Source organism: Daphnia magna, unplaced genomic scaffold (assembly GCF_020631705.1).
Source record: "Daphnia magna isolate NIES unplaced genomic scaffold, ASM2063170v1.1 Dm_contigs074, whole genome shotgun sequence".
In the NCBI taxonomy this organism is placed as follows: domain Eukaryota; kingdom Metazoa; phylum Arthropoda; class Branchiopoda; order Diplostraca; family Daphniidae; genus Daphnia; species Daphnia magna.
In genome coordinates, this window is record NW_025533120.1 from 319,378 (window position 1) to 339,867 (window position 20,490).

General features: G+C 42.8%; 3 protein-coding genes and 1 long non-coding RNA gene across 8 annotated transcripts; 3 read left to right on the forward strand and 1 right to left on the reverse strand.

Annotated features, from left to right (window-relative positions):
* Positions 1-126: 126 nt before the first annotated feature.
* LOC123477512 lies at positions 127-6,750 on the forward strand. Its single transcript, XM_045180890.1, has 3 exons — positions 127-220; positions 545-1,079; positions 6,522-6,750. The coding sequence occupies exons 1-3, from the start codon at positions 128-130 to the stop codon at positions 6,659-6,661; spliced, it is 768 nt and encodes a 255-aa protein (XP_045036825.1). The 5' UTR covers position 127; the 3' UTR covers positions 6,662-6,750.
* Positions 1,498-5,002, forward strand: LOC123477513. Of its 2 annotated transcripts, none has more exons than XR_006652653.1 (7): positions 1,498-1,622; positions 1,769-1,844; positions 2,631-2,716; positions 2,986-3,211; positions 3,277-3,602; positions 4,622-4,702; positions 4,792-5,002. It is a non-coding gene; the product is annotated as an uncharacterized LOC123477513 (long non-coding RNA). The 2 variants fall into 2 exon arrangements; XR_006652654.1 differs by having other exon boundaries at positions 2,989-3,211.
* LOC123477511 lies at positions 5,009-6,416 on the reverse strand. The gene has a single exon (XM_045180889.1). The coding sequence runs from the start codon at positions 6,414-6,416 to the stop codon at positions 5,076-5,078; it is 1,341 nt and encodes a 446-aa protein (XP_045036824.1). The 3' UTR covers positions 5,009-5,075.
* An 8,522-nt stretch (positions 6,751-15,272) lies between the features above and the next one.
* LOC123466570 lies at positions 15,273-17,670 on the forward strand. 4 transcript variants are annotated; one of them, XM_045180894.1, is made up of 8 exons: positions 15,273-15,412; positions 15,477-15,748; positions 16,332-16,467; positions 16,539-16,646; positions 16,704-16,931; positions 17,005-17,228; positions 17,286-17,460; positions 17,525-17,670. In XM_045180894.1, exons 5-8 carry the CDS (start codon positions 16,793-16,795, stop codon positions 17,638-17,640), a joined length of 654 nt encoding a protein of 217 aa, XP_045036829.1. In that variant the 5' UTR covers positions 15,273-15,412; positions 15,477-15,748; positions 16,332-16,467; positions 16,539-16,646; positions 16,704-16,792; the 3' UTR covers positions 17,641-17,670. The 4 variants fall into 4 exon arrangements, with proteins under 4 accessions (XP_045036829.1, XP_045036826.1, XP_045036828.1 ...); XM_045180891.1 differs by having other exon boundaries at positions 15,298-15,748; XM_045180893.1 differs by having other exon boundaries at positions 15,298-15,748; positions 16,357-16,467.
* Positions 17,671-20,490: the final 2,820 nt, after the last annotated feature.

Genomic DNA, 20,490 nt, shown 5'->3' on the forward strand with positions numbered 1-20,490 from the left:
GAACTGTATCGTTGTCGGATGCAAAAGAACATTTACAAATGTAGGGCAAAGGTAAAATTTGAATCAGCAAAAAGAATTATGAAACAATCGTAAAAATGTTACATTGCATTTACAGGATGAATCAACTATGATTGCCAAATTGCGTCGTGAGTGTAGGATAATGGTCCACAAGGATTCAAGGAATGGACTCGACCGTCTATTAATGCATCTATCTGAAACGGTAAATATTACAAATTGAGATTGCAATAAGACTTACTTTCTTGAGATATAAGATTTTAATTCTTCTGATTCTTGAATACTTGGACCTTTTTAAAAAAAGTAATTTAAAAGTAAGTCAAATTTACTCACCAATTGTCTTGACTTTTCTTATCACGAGTGGTTACTTAATCATGTTTCCGGTCTTCCGTAAAAGTAAAGGATTGCCCATGTCTTCCTATCGATTATGCATCTCAAACTTAGAAATATAACAATAGTTTTCGTTGGTATAGATATGAATATTAACTTGCCTTTCATTTTTTTGGCCGGTTGTATCCTCGGGTTTCAGGAGAAACAGGTTGTCAAAATGTTTATTGCCAAGGCAGCAATAGATCCGGCGCATGACAAACACCGTCGCACAATGCGATTCGAACACTCCTTCCTAATTCAGTGTGCCATTCTCAGAATGAAAAGTCACACAGCATATGTACATCTAAGAGCGAATGGATTGCTCCCCCTCCCAAGTCTTTCTACTATGAGGAGGTTATTAAGCTCCGCGGAGTGCAAGTTCGGATTCAATTCACTTGCTCTAGAGCATATATCGGAGGCATCGAAAGGATTGCAACCATTCGAACGCTGGGGCACACTGATGTGGGATGAAATTTCTATAACCAAAGACATGAGATTCGATACTAGAAGTCTTAAGTGGAAAGGCATCGTCGACTACGCCGGGGAGACTACCATCATGGTTCCAAATGGACTTTCTGATCACGTATTGATGTTCGTCTTCAGGCCATTTCTGCAAGGTTGGATCCAGCCATTTGCGTGGTTTGGCACTAAAGGTGGTGCTCCCGGTGTAGTATTACTAGAACTCGTTACGAAAAGTATTTTGATTTGATTTGATACGGTAGGTGCTACTGGCCATGGCTGATTGCCACTGGTGACAGTTTACGGGTCGCTATGGCGTCCCTTACACACCTTCGCTTCGGTTTATTGGATTTTTGTTGTAGTTACATAGCACGGAGGCAAAAAATAGACACGAGAAAGGGGAGGGGGGAATAACACAGAATTTGGACGGTTGAATTAAATTCTTTCAATCAGATGTGTTTCGAGAAGGAAGGCTATGAGGGAAACCACTATTTTCGTTTGCGTGTGTTTAGGGATGAAGCCATTCAGTCCTAGTAGAGTTGGTACGTCAAACGGGATGTTGAGGGGGATGAGTTTCCTTTCGAGTTTGTCCCTCGCTTCAGAATATTCTTGGCAGTAGAGGAGTATATGTGTCGCGTCTTCTTGTTCTGGGCACCCGTGAGGACATTCAACTGGTATTTCGGGGTCCAATCTGCTCATGAAGTGGTTTAGTTTATTGTGCCCGCTGCGTAACCGAAGCATTGCTGTTTGGATATTTCGTTTCTTGTTAATGTGCCAAGGTAAGACTCCAGTCTCGTTTCTCTGCGTCACCGCTATGTTGTTTGTTTGTGTTTTCAGTTTCTTGAAGGTGATGTTGTTGTATTTAGATTTGACATTGTTGATGGTTTGGTTAATGTCTATTTTGTTTTGGATTGTATTTTCCCAGGTCCTTTTTCGTTTTTTTCGGATTTCGGTGGCCAGTTGGTCAGCAATTTCGTTTCCTGGTATCCCAGCATGTGAAGGTATCCACATTAAAGTGACTTGTGTCCCCGATGAATTAAGATTTCTAATTTGATTGATTATTTCAGGTACAACTGGACTTGCTTCCCATTTGAAATTTGAAATTGCTTGAACAGCTGATTTGGAATCAGTGTAGATGGTGACTGAGGGAATTTCGTGCTCGTTCAGGTAGTAGAGGGCTTGCCTAATGCCATATAGTTCTGCGACAAAGCTGATGGTGGGTTTTTGAAGGAACCAGGCCTTTTTTTCTCCATGTAGGGGAACGTAGAATGCACATGTGGATGTTTTGGAAGACTCGCACACTGATCCATCAGTGTAGATTGCTAGGTGGTTGGGGTCTTGTAATGAAGTAAGGGACAGGAAGATTTGGGCTGTTCGAGTTGAGTTGAGTGCTTCTTTTTTCTTAAGAGGGAAGTATTTGGTGGGAATGTGAAAGTGTTTCCATGGTGGGAGAGGTTCAACTTCCGGAGTATGCGAGACGGGGGATTTGAAGAGGGTTTTATTTGTCTGGTCTAGTTTCCTTAGATGGATAATGGCTGCTGGGGTGCTGTTGGGTTTCAATTTCGCCGTTGCTTTGATTAGTTGTTGGACTGTGTCATACGCTGGGTTCCATGGTTTTTCATTAAGTCTTATGAGGTATCTGTAGGCTAGTTGTTCCCATCTACTTTCAACTGGGTGGATGCCGGTTTCCATGTTTAGTAGAGCTCTTGGGGTAGATTTAAAGCAGCCTAGTATGATGCGGAGAATCTGATTTTGGGCTTGATTAAGCTTGTTTAATCTTGTTTTAGGCATGGATCCAAGGACGAACGAGCCGTAGTCGTATGCGCTCCGAATCATGGCTTTGAAGATGCGGATAAGGAGTGGCAGTTTCAAGGTATTCTTTCCGTATGTCAACGTACGGATTAAGTTAGCTCTTTTCTGTATCTTGTTGATGATTGTCTTCGTGTGGGGTTCCCATGAGAGTTTTTGATCCAGTGTGATTCCTAGGAATTTGTATTGGAACACTTCACTTATGTCGGCTCCACTGAGTTTAAATCGGTGTCCTGGTTCATTTGTCCTTTTCTTTGTGAATGTTAGCGATGCACATTTATCCACGGAGAAGTGGAAGTTCCAACTGATGGCCCATTCTTCTATCTTATCTAGTAGGTCTTGGAGTGGACCCTCTGCCTCTTTCTTCGTTTTAGCGGTGTAGTAGATCGCGACGTCATCGGCGAAGAGGGATGTTTCGCATCCGTTGACCGGCATTGGAAAGTCCGCGAGCATGATGTTGAATAGTAGGGGGCTGAGGACACTTCCTTGAGGTACTCCTTTGCATATCTCTCTTTCATCAGAGAGGTTGTCATCTACCCGGGTTCTGATGCTTCTGCCGGTAAGGAAGTTCTTAAGCCATAACAGGGTGTGTCCTTTAACTTTTGCTTTTGTTAATTTAAACAGGAGTCCAGTTATCCAGACATTGTCATAAGCTTTGGATATGTCTAGGAAGATTGCTGTGGTGGAGTGGCTGTTGTTGAAGCCTCTTTTGATTGCTGACTCTATCCGGATCAGGTTGTCTGTGGTGGTGCATCCTCTTCGGAATCCAGTCTGGACCTTGGGGAGTAATTTTAGATGATCTAGATGCCACTTCAGTCTGTTGTTAATCATTTTCTCCATAGCTTTACAGAGACATGAAGTGAGGGAGATTGGTCTGTATGAGTCGGCGCTTCCTGCTGGTTTGTTTGGCTTTAGGGCGGGTGTCACAATTGCGCATTTCCACTCCTTCGGTACGTATCCTTTTCTGAACAATAGGTTGAGCAATTGTAGGAGAGTCTTGCGGTTTTCTGCATTCAGGTTCTTCAACATCTTGTTGTATATTCTGTCGATGCCCATAGCTTTGTCGGGGAGTTGGGAGAAGCTCCTGGTTAGTTCTTGTAGGCTGAAATCCGAGTTGATGGGATCTAGGTCGGTTCCGGAGAGATTCTTGTTTATTTCTTCCTCGTACTCAGGGTTTGAGGGCATCCTGGACTGGTCACTATCATATGGTGGGGAGAAATGGTCAAGATAGATGTGAGCTTTCTCTAGGGGGTCTGCAGTCAGGTCACCGTTGGCTTTCTTGAGGGGAGCGATGGTGTAATCTTTCCTTCCGTTCATCATGGCCTTGGAGAATTTCCAGAATTTTGATGAGTTGCCGGCGTCCATCGTATCTAGGTGTTTCTCCCATGCATTGTTCTTGGCTGTCAATATTGTCCTTTTCTTGATTGCTTCCATTTTGTTCAGGTTTGACTTTTCTTCTTGCAGTAGGGTAGAGCGCCAGGTTTTGAATGCTTTTTTTGCATTCTTTGCTGCAGCTCTGCACTCCGACGTCCACCAGGGTTTCTTAGGCTCACGGTGGGAATCACTATTTTTTGGGGCTAAATGTTTGTTACTAGAGATCATGAGGGATGAGTAGAAGTTGTTGTATGCCGCTTCAGGGTCCCTGGTTGATGGGTTGTTATTCTTTAACTGGGTCGTGATGTCTTCGTTCCAGTTCTGCCATTTAGATTCTTCGAATTTCCATTTTGACTTTGGTGGTGCTTGGGGGGTCGAGTTTAGTTTAACTTCCATGAAGACGGGCAGGTGGTCGCTTCCCCAGTACGGACCAGTCCTTATTGTTGTTAAGTTGGCTATGTCGGGTGTGAACAGTGTTAGGTCGATTGTGGCGTTACGGTTGTCGGATAAACTTGGTCTCGTTCCGAGGTTCTTTGGTGTCGCCAGGATGAACCTTCTTTCGTTGTGTAGATAATTTTTGATAATTCTGCCGCAGGTGTTGGATGGGTATCCGTCTTCCCATAGCTCGGAATGAGCGTTTAGGTCGCCACCGGCGATGACACTATTTCCGGTGTTGGTGAGTATGTTTTCAATTTCTTCATAATTGCACCGGTTTCCATTTGGGCAGTATAAGGATAGCACTTCTAATTCTTCTTTGTTTTTCAGTTTGATGGTGACTCCAATAGCTTCAAAATTCTCGTTGGGTTCGACGCCGAGTGTGGTAGCTTGCATATTCTTCTTGGTCAGGATCGCTACGCCTCCTCCTTGACCGACACGATTGAGAACAAAAGAGTTGTATGATGAGAATTTCACTTTGTATTCGTTTTTCCAATGGGTTTCACTTATTAGAACAATGTGAGGGTTGTGGAATCGTAAATTGTTTTTGAATTCTTCCAATCTAGATTTATAGAGTCCTCTAGCGTTCCATTGAAGTATCTTGAGTGGGGGGGTCATGACTTCCTAATTTTTCTGGGTGGCTCGAATCTTGTCGTCGACGATTTGGTTTGGGTGGTTCCTTTGGGGGTTCCATCCTTTGGATGTTCTGGTCTGTTCATCTGGTCTTTTTCTTTCCGTCGGGCAGCTCGGTCATTTAGGTCCTTCATCAGCATGTCTTGGAGCATGGTCATACGGTTGTCGAGGCTGGTGAATCCGGTTGACATCTGCGTTTCTAGTTTGAGTAGTGGTGCCATTTGGATTTTCATTGATGAGATTTCTTTCTCAACGATCTGGAGTCTCGTCTCTGTTTCGGGTGGAGTAGATGGTTTCTGGGCAGTTTTCTGCATTTCTTCGATTTTCTTTTTGAGGCTGTCGATTTCCTGTCGGATTGACGCGTCTTCGGTGGTGTGTTGGTAGGCCGGTGGCCGTCTGCTTGACACGGGCGTGGGGCCGGAGTGGAGTCTGCCGGCTTCCGTAACTGACATGTTGTTTTCATACGCGAACTTGATGATTTTTTGTTTGTTTGCGAAGATGGGGCAGGCTGCTGTTCCTGCTGCGTGGTCACTTTTTGAGCATGTTGGACATTTTTTGGGGGATTTGCACTGGGCGTCTTCTTCATGTGTGCTGGCGCATTTTCTGCAAACTGGTGGTACTGAACATACTTCTTCTGGGTGGCCAAAAGTCCAGCACTTCCGGCAGAGCGATGGTCTTGGGATGTATTTTTTGACGGTGAATATTTCGTGAGCGATGGTGACTTCCCGTGGTAGAGTTTTGGTATTAAAGAATAGTGTTACCATGGGTAAGATATTCGTGGCGTCGTTCGGGCCGAGATTTGAGAATCTCTTTACTTTGATGACACCTTGGCTGGACAGAAGGTCTAGTAGTTCTTCCTCCGTGTTGTTCGGCGGCACATTGTACATGACACCTTTAACTTCTTGCTCCGATTTGCATAATGAGCAGGATATTACATGTTCGTTGACTTGTGTCTGCTGGAGTAGAAGGTTTTTTTGTTTGTTTGAAGTAGGGTAGATGTAGAGTTCCCCACGCTGCGTCCACTTTGTCCCTGGTCTCACTTGGCCAATTAGTGTGATAAGTCCGATGATGAAGTTTTTCTTGACTGTGAAGTTCCAGGGGCGGAACGAGCATGGATCGCTGATTAATTGAATGATGATTGGGGCACCGCTGGCTGGGCTGTTGAAAAGGTCTGAGAATCTGGGATTCGGTCGAACGTCGTGTGCGATGTCTCCTTTCCTTTTTAGTGGGGCCGTTGGTGATTCAGGGTCTCCGATGTTCTCAGATTCAAGAGAGAAGTTCTCAGAATCTACGTAGTCCTCGTTGATGTCCATGCTTGCCATGGGGCTTATGGGGGGTACGCCCCCGTTTTTTTACTTGTGCACTAATGGAGAGCGGTTAGTAGGTGACTGAACTGTTCCGGGTCTCAAAACCGACTCTTACGAAAAGTATTGTACGTCTTTTCAATGCTGGGGCTATCGTGAAAGCGTGCGTCTGCGATGGGTTTTCAACCAACAAATCGCTGTATGAAAAAATGCTAAAATGTCAAAACTCGCTTAATACTTATTTACTGTTTCGTACTCTTTAAGGAATTCTACCTCGTGCAAGTTGTTGAAAAAAAAACGATAATATATATGATAAAAAATTAGAGGAAATAAATTGTATGTTATTATTCAATACCTACCGAATTGTTTTTTTTAAATATATATATATTAGGTGCACTGATCTGAAGTTGGTTGTTTTCGAACTCCAACAAATTCTCCAATTTTTCAAGTGTCGTCTGCTTCATTCGTTTCCTTATCACTGCTGCAATTGGCTGTTTAAGTTTTCAAAGACATTTCGTTATTGGTGCATTCGATGTAGTGCATTACACACCCGCTGGAGGCTCTGACTGCTATTTCCGAATTTTAGCACAAAGACAGACGATTCCCCCCATGTCGTGAACGAACCAGGGTTCTATGACTCTGACAAAGTTATAGTGGTTGTTTGAAAGCTGCAAGAGGGAACGGTCTCTTAAAAGTGTTGGAACGCAGTCAGTGGAGCTGTTTAGAACAAAATGCAGTAATGGTTGATTGAGGGGTGCAAAAGGGAACGGTCTCTTAAAAGTGTTGGAACGCAGTCAGTGGAGCTGTTGGGAATACCATGAATTGTTGCTTGGTTTAGAGGTGCAAAAGGGAACGGTCTCTTAAAAGTGTTGGAACGCAGTCAGGAGAGCTGTTGAGAACAGTATCCAAAAAGTGTTGTTTGATGGCTGAAAAAGGGAACGGTCTCTTAAAAGTGTTGGAACGCAGTCAGTGGAGCTGTTGAAAACAGTATGCAGTGGTGACTGATTTAGGGGTGCAAAAAGGAATGGTCTCTTAAAAGTGTTGGAACACAATCAGTGGAGCTGTTGGGAACAAAATGAAGTGGTGGTTGTTTGAGGGGTACAAAAGGGAACAGTCTCTGAAATGGGCTTCAATGCAGCAAAAGGGGCTGTTGAGAAGCCAAGGAATAGGTGGTTGTTTGAGGGATGCAAAAGGGAACGGTCTCTCAAGGGTGTTGGATACAGTCAATGGAGCTGGTGAAAACCCAAAGAATTGAGGCTTGTTTGAGGGATCCAAATGGGAACGGTCTCTGAAGATTGTTGGAACACAGTCAATGGAGCATGTGAGAACAAAATAAATGGGGGCTTGTTTGAGGGATGCAAAAGGGAACGGTCTCTCAAAGGTGTTGAAACGCAGTCAGTGGAGCTGTTGGGAACAAAATGCAGTGGTGGTTGTTTGAGGAGTGCAAAAGGCAATGGTTTCTGAAATTAATTGGAATGCAGTCAATGAAGCTGTAAAAAAAAACAAAGAATATGTGGTTTGTGAGGGATGCAAAAGGGAACGACCTCTAAAATTTTGTTGGAATGCAGTCAATGGAGCTGATTAAAAGACAATGAATTGGTGGCTTTAGTAGAAGGAAGCAAAAAAACAGTTCATTACAGTTGGTTATTGCATATTTAATTGCTTGAAATTAGTGAATATATAAGCAACCATTTGGCGGGCTTATGGGGAAAATTGCCCAACCAAGCTTCCTTTATATACGCGCCAAAAATGTTCAAAACCCCGTTGGTAAAAAGAGCGATTTTTCAAAATTCATAACTTTTTACATATTAATTTTAATTCATTTCTGAAAAATGAACAGTATATATAAAGCTATTTTCTATAGGAATAAAAATTTTGGTAGCTATGAAAACATTACAACTAAAAAAAAATCGAAAAACATGTTTTTTTCCTATACCTCCCTAACAATCTCGACTACGTTGTTTAGCAGCGCCAACTACATTCCTGAAAACGACGACACTTTCCAGGGATAGGAGTGTCCCTACCATTAAGCTCTTATACCATGCTGGTATCATTTCCTCTATTATATGGGACACCTTGAGAATATTGCTTGTTGAAATCAAATCCATGTGTGACAAGAAACTGAAGAGCAGATGGTTCAACTAAAAAGTCTTCAGCACATAATGCCATGAAATTGAAAGTTTGTACACTAAAATTTAAACACACTCTGACAGTTTAAAGCAACTCAGCCCTAAAGAAATGATGGATCGTGTTTTGGCTACTTCACTTATGTTTTTGTAACGGTCATCAACAGCTTGGGAATTTATTAATTTTCTACTTCCCAGACCACTCAATTCCTAGCAAGCAAAAATATTGTTAACTGATAAAATCATTTAACCATAACCGACTTATCCACATACACAGTCATCAGCTATGAAAGACGCGTTTTGGATGGAACATACAATACTTGGCCAGACAAACTGCAAGTTATCCTTGTGAGCATCAACTGGTACCATCAACTGGTACCATAAAACTTTCCTCCATATCAATGAAAGAATGCAATGAAAATTTTAAGGCTAAAAAGGTGTCGTTTTGAAAAATTGTTAGAACAGACCAAGCATTGAAAGTTTGAAACAAAAATAACGACAGACGACGGAAGGCCTCGTTGCCAGCCCGGGTATCGTACCTGAAAATAAAATGAAATCTGAAAATGTAAATTTTCAAGAATTAAAGATACTAATTGCACTAAGCTAACACTTATTATTATTATTATTGAACATAATTTCTCAATATTCAGGCTTACGTATTTTCATCGGTTCTACAACTTTGTATAGAAAAATAATTTTCAAAATACACTTTATTCGAGTATTAGGCTTTGCCAAACACTAAAAATATTTTCCTGCCATATGACGCCTGAAACCGCCTAATTATTGTGGCAACTAGGTACAATAGGCGACTGAATGTAGAATGAAAGGTAAGGCTGGATGTGTGATCTGAGCGCAAAGTACCTTTCATTAGACATTCTAGTCATGGAGCCGGCTTGACCAAGCAGTTGGGCCCACCGTGTTGCATGTGTGTCGTAGTAAGATGAGTCATTGGTGCTGGCTAGGTCGCAGACCGTCCAGATGGCCTAGGTCTGGCGATGGATTCCGAAATGTTGATGATCATTTCCGTGAGAATGCCCCCCCATTCATTACTGTGATATTCATGAAGTTGTACCCCCCTGCGGAGTACGCGTGGATATGAATAGTGTTACAATTGTATCTCCCGCCAATATCCCCATCCCTAATTATGTGCTTGTCTCTGCCAGATGGCGGGTCATTTAGCCAGACGCCTTTGTCTACCTGTTGTAAAAGGCAGTAGAGGGTAAACCGTCTGGGCGACAGGACCATAGGAGGGCGCTTTGCTTAATGCTGGCTTCCCCTCGCGGATTATTTTTCCATTTCTTTTTCGCATGTTCCCTTTTTTTTGCGTAACTGTGCGAATCCCAAGTGCAGGGACGAAATACAACTAATTCGTTGAATATTTAATTGCCTCTTTCAAGAGTTAATCCCTGCGTACTCGTTACGAACGTAACAATTGGTGTCAGAAGAGGGATTACAAGGCCTTAGAACGACTTTTAAAAAGTCGCCTTACTGAACGCCACTGCCTTAAAGTATTTATTTTTTTTTTCTCTCTTTTCTCTGAGGTTTTGTCTTGTCAATTTGTAAAGTGGTGTGTGAATCACCATAAGTTTTCATTTTTTTTTTTTCGGTTTATATTTTGTGTGTAAGTGACATTTTAGGGGCGCCGCCATATTGGATCCAGTCGCGTGTTGGAGGCAGGCGTGACTGTGGGCGTGGCCATATTGGATCTGTGTTACGCGACAGACTCTCCCGCAAAGTAGTTTCCCGTGGGATCGTGGTTTTTCGCTTTGAAGCCAAAGGGGAAATATTTTTTTTTGTTGTTTTGTTAATTTTTCGGCGTTTAATTTCTTGTTTCTTTTTTTTTTGGCGCGCCAACAATTTAAGCGAGTTTCGGTTGGTGTACCTAAGCTTTTGTCGGGTATTTAATTTGGTTTTTGTGTGTTCGTCTCCTGCCTTATTTGTTTTTGCTGGTGCCGTCGTTTATGTATGTTTATTCTGTTTTTTTTGCAAGTGGGTTTTTTTTTTCTTTTTTCTTTCTCGTGGTTGACCGACTGATTAGTCACGTCTGTTTTGGGTCTTTTTCTTTTGGTTGCTTTTTCTGGCGTCGGGACCTGCATGTCGGATACGGATTCCGAAATTAAAGAACCTTTTTTTGGTTTTGAACACCACTATCACTTACGGAACCGTAGCCAACAAACCGATCCAGAACCGGTTAGACCCCGTTTAGTTCGCCCTGTACCTCGCTATTCCACCAAACGACGCTGCTAAACAACGTCTGGAATTTGACATTTCTCCTTCGGAAGCGTCGACCAAAACTGAAATGGCGGACAATGCAGCTCTCATCGCTGCGTTACAAGGGTTCACCACGGCAGTAGCAACGGACGCAGCAGCGAGGCAGAACCAGATGGCGCAGCTATTTCAAATTATCGGGGGCCAACAGCAAAACCAAGCCGCTATGCAAGCCATTGTTGCTGCACCACCCAATGCACCTGTTATTCGGCCCTCCACAGTGGCGGTAAACTCTCTACCACATTTTTCAGGTAGTGCAGACGAGGACGCACAGGGGTTTGTTGACCAAGTAAACAGGGTAGCAGGGTTAGAAGGGTGGACGGCCGAGAACTGTCTTTTGGTTGCCGTAACACGTCTTTTAGGTACGGCGTCCCAATGGCACGCGCAAACCGGGCCGAACTATGGTACGTGGCCACTTTGGTCGGCGGCCCTTATCACAAACTTTTCCCACACCTTGTCGTTTTTGGAGTGGAGCTTAATGGTGGAAGCAAGGGTGCAGAAACCAGGGGAATCTTGTTTGGAGTACGTTTTGGACAAGCGTAGATTATGTCTGCGCTCTCCTGTACCTTTGCCAGAGGCAGACATCATTAAGGCGTTGCTTAGGGGGTTAGCTAATCCAATTTACATCGCGGCGCTTACGTCTCAGCTACCTGTCAATTTTACTGACTTCAAAACTCGTCTACGGGACTTGGAACAGCTTGGCTTGTCGAGTGTTCAAATGGGTATTCCTGCCCCACCTGTAACATACACTGCACCCTTTAATGGCACGGCATGTCCTGCGCCACCTGTTGTCGCCCCACCTGCTCCAAATTTCGCGGCTCTTTTTCAAAATCTTGGTGACAGATTGGTCAATCAGATTTCAACGTCGATGTCGCGGCTGGCGGTTAACCCGATAGCCGGTGGTTCGCGCGCTGGAGGCCCGATGCCCCAGAGAGGCCCACCACAGAGACTTTGTTATGTCTGCAACAGGAATGGACATATTGCCCGGGACTGCCCAGCAAAAAACGACGCGTCTGCCCGCCAACGGCAATGGCGCCCTTAAGAGGCTTTGTTTTTTTTTAAAACCGACCTGCCTTACCCCTTATCAAAGTCTGGATAGAAAAAGTAGGTGAAGTTATAGCTCTCGTCGACTCTGGTGCAAGTGTTAGAACAGTCCGGCTGAGTGTCGTGCGCAAGTTTTTAAATCCAAGCCGTAAGGTGAACAAAGCTAAACTCAGGGGCGTCGACAACAAACCGGTGCGCGTCGAGGGATCTTTGCCACTCAACGTTAAATGGGGGGGTAAACTTGTAAAAATTAATCATGTAACTGTCTTGAGGACTGCACCATTTGCCTTAATTTTGGGGGTTGATTGGATCGTTAAAAGTAATACAAGTATAGTGGTTAAGAGGGGGAGGACTGAACTAGTTGGGGAAGGGAGTAAAATTTTGAATGGGGAAGGGAGTAAAATTTTGAATGGGGAAGGGAGTAAAATTTTGAATGGGGAAGGGAGTAAAGTTTTGAATGGGGAAGGGAGTAAAATTTTAAATGGGGAAGGGAGTAAAATTTTCAATCGGGAAGGGAGTAAAATCGTGGAAATTAAGGAAGGTGAAATCTTAGGGGAACGGGGGGGGAAGAAGGTACGATTTGCGAAGGACGTTTTTATAATTAATGAAGGAACTGAAGAAGAAAAGGTTTGCGTGTGTGACGAAGAGCAAAAACGGGAAGCGGTTGACTTAGTTGTGGGGGGAGTAGAAGGAAATGAAGAATTTATCATCGGGAATGATATTTGCGAGTATCTAGCCGAACAGTCACCATCAAAGCGCCGTGGGTGGATGCCTGTTAAGGTGGACGGACCCCAAACCATCCCGCCTAATTCACTCATGTTTGTGAATGGGAGATTGCCAAGTGGTATTTCGGGGAGGGGATTTGTTAAATTTAATTCTTGTTCGAAACCGGGGAAAGAATGGGTAATACCGTCGAGCATTGTAGATATTAGGGAAGGAATTGTAAAAATTGCTATTGTAAATTACGCCTCGGTGGAGTTGAAGTTGAAGCGGCGCCATTTTTTTTGTGTTGTTGAAGCAGACGAAGACGTGGAATTGTCTGGCGTGTCAGAAAGTGGCGGAATTCCAGAAGTTGGCGCAACCTTGATCTCAGAAGATCATTTCTCTAAGTTAGCTCCACAAATCAGAATGGGGGAGAAACTCAGTCCTTTGGAGCGCGCGAAAATAGTTGAGTTGCTTGAGCGTCGACAAAAGTGTTTTCCGGCGTCAAAAAGAGCCATCGGACACACGACAGATGTCGTGCACCACATCGACACGGGGGATGCTCGTCCCATCAAATCTGTGCCATACCGGGTGTCTGCTTTTGAACGCCAAGTTATTGCCGACAAGGTCGAAGAAATGTTGGAAGACGGGATTATTGAAGAGTCTTATAGTCCCTGGAGTTCGCCCGTAGTGTTGGTGAGGAAGGCGAAATCGGGAGAATATCGATTTTGTGTCGATTTCCGTCGCTTGAATGCAGTGACAAAACGTGACGTATATCCTTTGCCTCGGATCGACGACGTTTTCGATCGATTAGCAGGCGCCCAGTTTTTTTCATGTCTTGATTTGGCCAGCGGATATTGGCAGGTGCCAGTAGCGGTAGAAGATCGAGAGAAAACAGCCTTCGTCACTCCGGACGGCCTTTATCAATTTTCTCGTTTACCGTTCGGTTTAAACTGTGCCCCAGCAACATTCCAGCGTTTAATGGACAAGGTTTTGGCTGGCCTGAAATGGCATATGTGTCTTGTTTATCTGGACGACGTTCTTGTTTTTGGGAAGACGTTTGAGGAGCACTTGGCACGTCTAGAGCTGGTTCTAACAGCCCTAGAACAAGCAAATTTGACTCTGAACGTCGATAAATGTGTTTTTGGCTCAACCATGGTGTCTCATCTAGGACACGTAGTTGATGCGGAAGGTATTCGCCCAGAGAATGAAAAAGTTCGAGCCCTAACGACAATGCCGGTAACTAATCTGAAGTCCTTACGCGGGTTTTTAGGTCTCGCTTCATATTATCGACGTTTCATACCCGACTTTGCAGCCCTTGCGCACCCCTTACACTTACTTTTGAAGAAGAATGCTGGATGGAGATGGACCGAGCGTCAAGAAGGCGCAAAGAACAGGATCATCGAGCGTTTGACCTCAGCTCCTGTTCTGGCTCATTTCGATGACTTTCGGGAAGTCACCATCCAGACAGACGCAAGTCAAATCGGGCTCGGGGCAGTATTGTCACAAGATGCTGGTGAGGGTCATCGGCCTGTCTCTTTTATTAGCCGGAAGCTGAGTGATGCAGAAACGCGCTATCACGCAAACGAGCTGGAGTGTTTAGCAGTTGTCTGGGCATTAAAGAAATTCCGCACCTACATTTATGGTCGACATTTCATTGTGAAAACGGATAGTTCTTCTGTAAAATGGATGATGGGAAAAAAGGAGTTGAAGGGCAAATTTTCAAGGTGGGTGCTTGATCTCCAAGAATTTGACTTTACCATTGAGCATGTCAAAGGCGTAGACAACCAAGTAGCAGACGCCCTGTCTCGGAATCCGGCGGAGACGATTGTCGAAACCAACGATTCTCAGACAGAGGAAACATGCTGTATTGCCGTAAATATGCCTGAAACTGGCTTAACATTCAATGAGATCGCCCTCTTGCAACAACAAGACGGCCAACTCCGACCAATTTTCGTTTCCTTGAGTTCCCCAATTCAAAACAATATGTCTCAACGGTTTGTTATTCGGGGTAAAGTTTTGTATAAAAAAAATAGTAATTCGGGTAGAAAATTTCTTTTAGTTGTTCCCTCCATCCTACGTCGCAAGGTCCTTGAATCTTGTCATGATTTTCCCTCATCTGGGCACCAGGGAGTAGAGAAAACTTTATTTAGAATTAAAAGTAGGTTTTGGTGGCCGCGACTGGGAAAGAGTGTCCAAAATTTTGTAAATTCATGTATTTTTTGTTTAAAACACAAACACTCTGTTGGTCTTCCAGTCGGCAAACTTCAACCTATCGAGCCTCCCCACACAGCACAGCTTCCTCTTGGGACCCTCCCAATAGGCTCTTGGCCTCCCAAGCTTTTATTAGACCTCCCAATGTTGTCCTGAGGAAGGTTATCGGATTTGCGTATACGGCATCATTCGTAAAATTTACGCTGTTCTATTTATAATGTTTTCAGGATGCCTTTTGTATGGTAAGATTTTATCAGTATTTCTAAATTTTCGCTTGATTTGCGATTTTTTTTTTTTGTTTTGGTTTCGTTTATTTGAATAATTTCTTAATTGTTTCTACAAATAGCATCCACCACATCACTTTGCCATCCGTAATCCAGCTGTATATGCAGCATCGTGTTGTGTTAACTGAAATCGTTTGATGTGCTGGCAACACGTAAAACGATCAATCACTCTTTTTTCAACCTTAGCCGCTATTGTGGCGGTACGGGATAGTCCCAATTCCGACCGCTAGGTGGCGAACGATAGAAGACGCTTTAGGGAAGGAGAGACCGGCAGTTGGGCGCGAGACGTAGAGCAGAGCAGGCAGAAGAGCATCGTCCTCCAACATTTCAGTTTTGTTTCTTTTGTGTTTTACCTTACCGGATTTGTGCCGTCAAGGTGTGGAATACACTAAATTTGCGAGTGATCCAGCCGAACAGTGACTTTATCTTTAATTTCCCAGCCATCCGGCGACATTTGGTGTCAGAAGTGGGATCGAGTGCTCGCTTCCCGTGGCTGCGACGGCGTGGTGACCCCTTGCTAAAACTGATCATTCGGCTTTATCGGAAACATCCAGCTTGCTGAGGCAGATTTCAACATCCATCGACATTCTCCGGAAGAAAATCTTGTCGCTGAACGTGGCATTTGGGTGTTTGGGAGCGAATTTCATCCCGATTTGCTGGGTTTTGTGGCGGATTCTTCCCATTCTTGGCGCCAAACCAACATGGCGGATCGGTGAATAGACATTTCTCGTTGCATTTTTTTGTGTATTTTTCAATTGCTGCTGGTAATTCGTCGAAAGGACGTTTCCAAGTAGATTTCAGCCTTTTTTTTATTTATTTACTTTTTTTATTTTTTTATTTATTTTTTATTTTTCGGCTTTGTGTTGTGTGGGGTATTTTGGCGCGCTTTTTCTTTGTGTGTGAAACAACAGCGGCTGGTGTTGCAGTGGCTGACGTTTATGCGTCGCTACCGCTGACATCCCTGCTGGTTGTGCAGAAGGGCATTTTTGTAAACCAACAACGGCTAGTGTTGCAGTGGCTGACGTTCATGCGTCGCTACCGCTGACATTCCCGTTAGTTGTGCGGAAGGGTATTTTTGTTGTTATACAACAGTGGCTGGTGTTGCACTGGCTGACGTTCTGCGTCGCTACAGCTGACATCCCCGCTGGTTGTGCGGAAGGATAATTTTGTTATACAACAGTGGCTGGTGTTGCAGTGGCTGACGTTCTGCGTCGCTATTGCTGACATCTCTGACGGTCGGGAATAGAATAATTTGTAGACCAAAAATAAATAAATAGATAAAAATAAATTGGCAGTCATTTTATTTCGTTCTTCGTCGAGTTCGCCTTCTGGATATCGTTTTCTTCAACTGAAAAGTGGATTACATCTTCTCGTGGATTTCGTCAACTATTGCTGCATTCTGGAATTGAATTACCTGATATTCTTGCCTTGGTAATTTATCTAAAAAATCAATTTAAGTAGTGAAAATTCCTCTTGGCATTGCAAAACTATTCTATCATCAGGATTGAAATTTGAATCTCGTGGCCGTAACTGTACAGTCTACTTAATTCTCCATGCTCTACTCACTCTGAACTCTTGTTTTGTCAGTGCATTGATGCTCTAAGTTAGAGGTAAATTAGTTTAAAAGAATGACAGTCAAAATTTGTATTAATTTTTTTTGTTATCAGTGTTGCAGGCTTGCAGCATCATAGTTACAAAAACAACTTGGTCGTCAACGTCATACGTCAACATCAATTTATTCAAGGTAAATTTGATAATGAAAAGGGTTAATACTGCTAGCAGCACATCTCAGGCTCACATAAGGAGAATGCGTCGGGAGGCATATCAAAACGTGGAGGTTGCTAATTTGTCTCAGTTTCAAGTAGAACGTGACATCAACAGTATTTGTGAACCAGGTGATTTTTTCAACAATTTCTTTATTAAAACTGAATTTAATGTAATCCATTTTTTGGTACTTCATCTTTTAAGTATTTCAAGACTACACTAAAAGAAGTTTGGAATTTTTAAAAATCCAATTTCGAGAAATGACTGCAAAAATCGACGATCTTTTGGACTCGAGACCGAAACCGTGTATTTGTACAATACAAAGAATCGAAGAAAATGAACAGCAATTCCTTTTGCATTTGGATTCGTTCGATGCTATTGAACATCTTGAAAATTCAATGAAGGACCAACAATCTCGACAACAAATGGTAACAGTAAATATTCAGTTTTTATTATTTCCGTTTGCAACCTTTAATTTTTTTCAGATCCTTTTGCTGCTCCGTATCGGTGGAATAAATCTCCAGAAAACGGTTTATGCAATAATGGAAAAGTTATTCTCATACGAAATTGGAACTAAGTTCACTTGGACGGGAAAATCCTCAAAAGGAATCGAGAAAGCTAAATTTTCTGATCTGAAGAATATCTATGCTGCAATCTCTGGTAAAGATCGATAAAGATAAATTTATTCTGGCTTAATAGTAACAAATTTTGCAATGTACTACAGGTGCCGTCCTCGGTAACAAAGACCTTGCTGGTGATGAGAAAACTACAGTTAAAGTGCAGTATCAAGTAACCGAGTGGCTTCGTCACTGTCAGCAGAATTTGAAAAGTCAAATGTAGTTGATGAATAAATAAAACATTTGAAAAATGTGTTTTGTTTATATGTATTCATTTTATCATAACAATTATTGCTGAAAATCGGAGCTGGGTACGGAATACTAGCCGGTATATATATGGTTAATTTGTTTCATTATGGGAGGTTATGGGGAGATCCTCGGGAAGGTGAGAGAGGTACTGAGGAGGTTATCAGGAAGCCACCAGGTAACCAAAAAGATGGTTTTTAGAGGAATTTAGGAAGCTCACAAGTAAGACTGAGGAGGAAATTAAGAGGATCTTGGGAGGTCCTGGGGAACCAAATGTGCTGTGTGGGTCCATCATCTCCTTTCCAGCTAATTGGCATCGACCATCTTGGACCCTTCAAAGAAACGCCGAGTGGCCATCGTCACGTCATAGTTTGTATCGATTACTTAACCAAATGGGTTGAAATAGCGCCTGTTCCGGACACATCAACCAAATTTGTGACAATCTTCTTAGAATCGAACATGCTATACCGGCACGGAACACCACAAAGGATAATTTCCGATCAGGGATCATGTTTTACATCTGAGCTATTTGAGGAATGGTTAAGGAAGTGGGGAATTCAGCATATTCAAGCAACAGCCGAACATCCAGAAACAAACGGCCTGGTGGAACGCGTTAACCGGACTTTAACACTTGCGCTTTGTGCCTTCATCAACGCACAGCACAATGACTGGGATAAGCACCTGGCGGCAGCAGCTTACGCAATCAATACTGCGCGTCAATCAACTAACGAGATCACACCCTTCGAGCTGGTGAACGGTCGCCAACCAGTCTTGCCCGTCGAACGTCTTTTTCCATGGCCAGCTGAAGAGCAAGAGAGCCACGTTGATTTCCTAGCACGGGTTCATAAATTAAGAGAAGCCGCACGACTGAGAATTTTAAAGAAACAACGAGCCGTGAAGGAACGAGTCGACAAACGCAGGAGAGTTCAGTTCGAACTTCTCCCCGGTGACCTAGTCCTCGTCCGTCGCCGGCCACGTAAGAAAGGCCTAACAAAGAAGTTCCTTCCCAAATTTACCGGCCCGTTTCAAGTCGTCAAAAAAGTATCGGCTACGACCTTTTTAGTAGAAGACCTGCCCGCTGTAAGAAAAAAAAATTCGTTCCGGCGTTTTCATGCCCACGTATGCCAAATTCGTCGTTTCAATGGTAGAGTTGACGACGAGTGGGATGAAGACGAGCAAGGAATAGAAGACGAACCAGATGAAGACGAAGAACAACTAAGAGAGATAGCGAATATTCATGAAAGAGAAAACGAAGAAGAAGAAAGAAGAGAACATGAGAGAGAAGAAGAAGAGAGGACAACAACTACAAGAGCCGGTCGCAAATCAAGACGGCCAGTATGGATGAAGGACTTCACTGACCAGTATTAAACACGATCTTCCTTCTCTATCGTCTCCTTGCATTTTTTTTTTTATAAATTAAGTCGCAGGCCAAGGGAAAGGTATTAGATGAATTTTGTTTTGTTTTTTTTTTTTTTTATTTTTGTTTTTTTTTTGGTATGAAGTGGGGTTAGTATTTAAGGAAAATGTATATTCATGTTGAATTTACTTCGTTTTTGTTTTGTTTTGTTTTGTGATTTCGTTGTTCTTAACACGTGTGTTTAACTGGTAATTTTAGAGCCGTGAGCGGAGGGAGGGTATAGTATTCTGGAGGGTTGGTAAAAGTGGAAATTTCGAAGTTCTTGTTTTGCTTTTCTTTTGTTTAAATTAGTTGTGCTCGTCTTGTTCCCTTTTGTGTTTTGTTTTGTTTGTTCTCGTTTTTTTGTTTTTTTTTATGGCGAACTTCGAGTCAGGAAGGGCCGAATGTTACAATTGTATCTCCCGCCAATATCCCCATCCCTAATTATGTGCTTGTCTCTGCCAGATGGCGGGTCAATTAGCCAGACGCCTTTGTCTACCTGTTGTAAAAGGCAGTAGAGGGTAAACCGTCTGGGCGACAGGACCATAGGAGGGCGCTTTGCTTAATGCTGGCTTCCCCTCGCGGATTATTTTTCCATTCCTTTTTCGCGTGGTTCCTTTTTTTTGCGTAACTGTGCGAATCCCAAGTGCAGGGACGAAATACAACTAATTCGTTGAATATTTAATTGCCTCTTTCAAGAGTAAATCCCTGCGTACTCGTTACGAACGTAACATTAGTAAAATCACGTGACTATGTGAAACATTTCCGTTGAAATAGAAATTCCGCTAGGTTCAGATTCATCTGGGTGTCAGATAACTGCTGAGAGCCGGGTGGGGTACCCGGTAAACTCGGAAGGCCCTGTGAGGATTAATACACACACACTACGGTGGATCACCCTACTGTTATGAGTGAAGTTACACCCTTTTTGCATGTTTTTCAGGATTAAAAAACTTATTTCTATTAGGCCATATCTATTTTCAAGCAGACTATCTGTTTAAATGAGTGTGATAATTATTGCTTCCACGAAAAGTTGTTTTTTATTTAATTCAATTATTTGTAATACATTTATTAGACAGAATTTAGATTTAAGTAATTTGTAGTGTAAGAAGAGTTTTTTTATTGTTAAGTAATATATTTAATGTCTTGTCATTTAAAAAATTTTGGTTAGGTTTAATAAAAAGCATGAATAATGTCTTAAACTGTTAATTAATGCAAAGCTTTAGATTTGCATTCAGTGTGTTGGCTGTGTTTTCCATCCACGATGGAAATTACACTATTGGATACAGAAGGTAAATAATAGTGGCATTATAAAAAAAAATTAACATACTCATCAAACAGGTAACTTATTTCACAATATTTTAATGTCATGGCCCTGACATCACTCATTTGTTTTTCCTTTTCCAGGTATCAGAATCCCACTGGTATGAAAAC

Excerpts from the sequence above, each read along its gene's own strand:
- LOC123477512 (XM_045180890.1), top strand. The coding sequence starts at position 128 with ATGATTGCCAAATTGCGTCGTGAGTGTAGGATAATGGTCCACAAGGAT. Across the intron at positions 221-544 it reads TAATGCATCTATCTGAAACG|GAGAAACAGGTTGTCAAAAT; the intron begins GTAAATATTACA and ends CTCGGGTTTCAG. Across the intron at positions 1,080-6,521 it reads ACTAGAACTCGTTACGAAAA|GTATTGTACGTCTTTTCAAT; the intron begins GTATTTTGATTT and ends CTCTTACGAAAA.
- LOC123477511 (XM_045180889.1), bottom strand. The coding sequence starts at position 6,416 with ATGGCAAGCATGGACATCAACGAGGACTACGTAGATTCTGAGAACTTC.
- LOC123466570 (XM_045180894.1), top strand. The coding sequence starts at position 16,793 with ATGAAAAGGGTTAATACTGCTAGCAGCACATCTCAGGCTCACATAAGG. Across the intron at positions 17,229-17,285 it reads AACAATCTCGACAACAAATG|ATCCTTTTGCTGCTCCGTAT; the intron begins GTAACAGTAAAT and ends AATTTTTTTCAG. Across the intron at positions 17,461-17,524 it reads TATCTATGCTGCAATCTCTG|GTGCCGTCCTCGGTAACAAA; the intron begins GTAAAGATCGAT and ends AATGTACTACAG.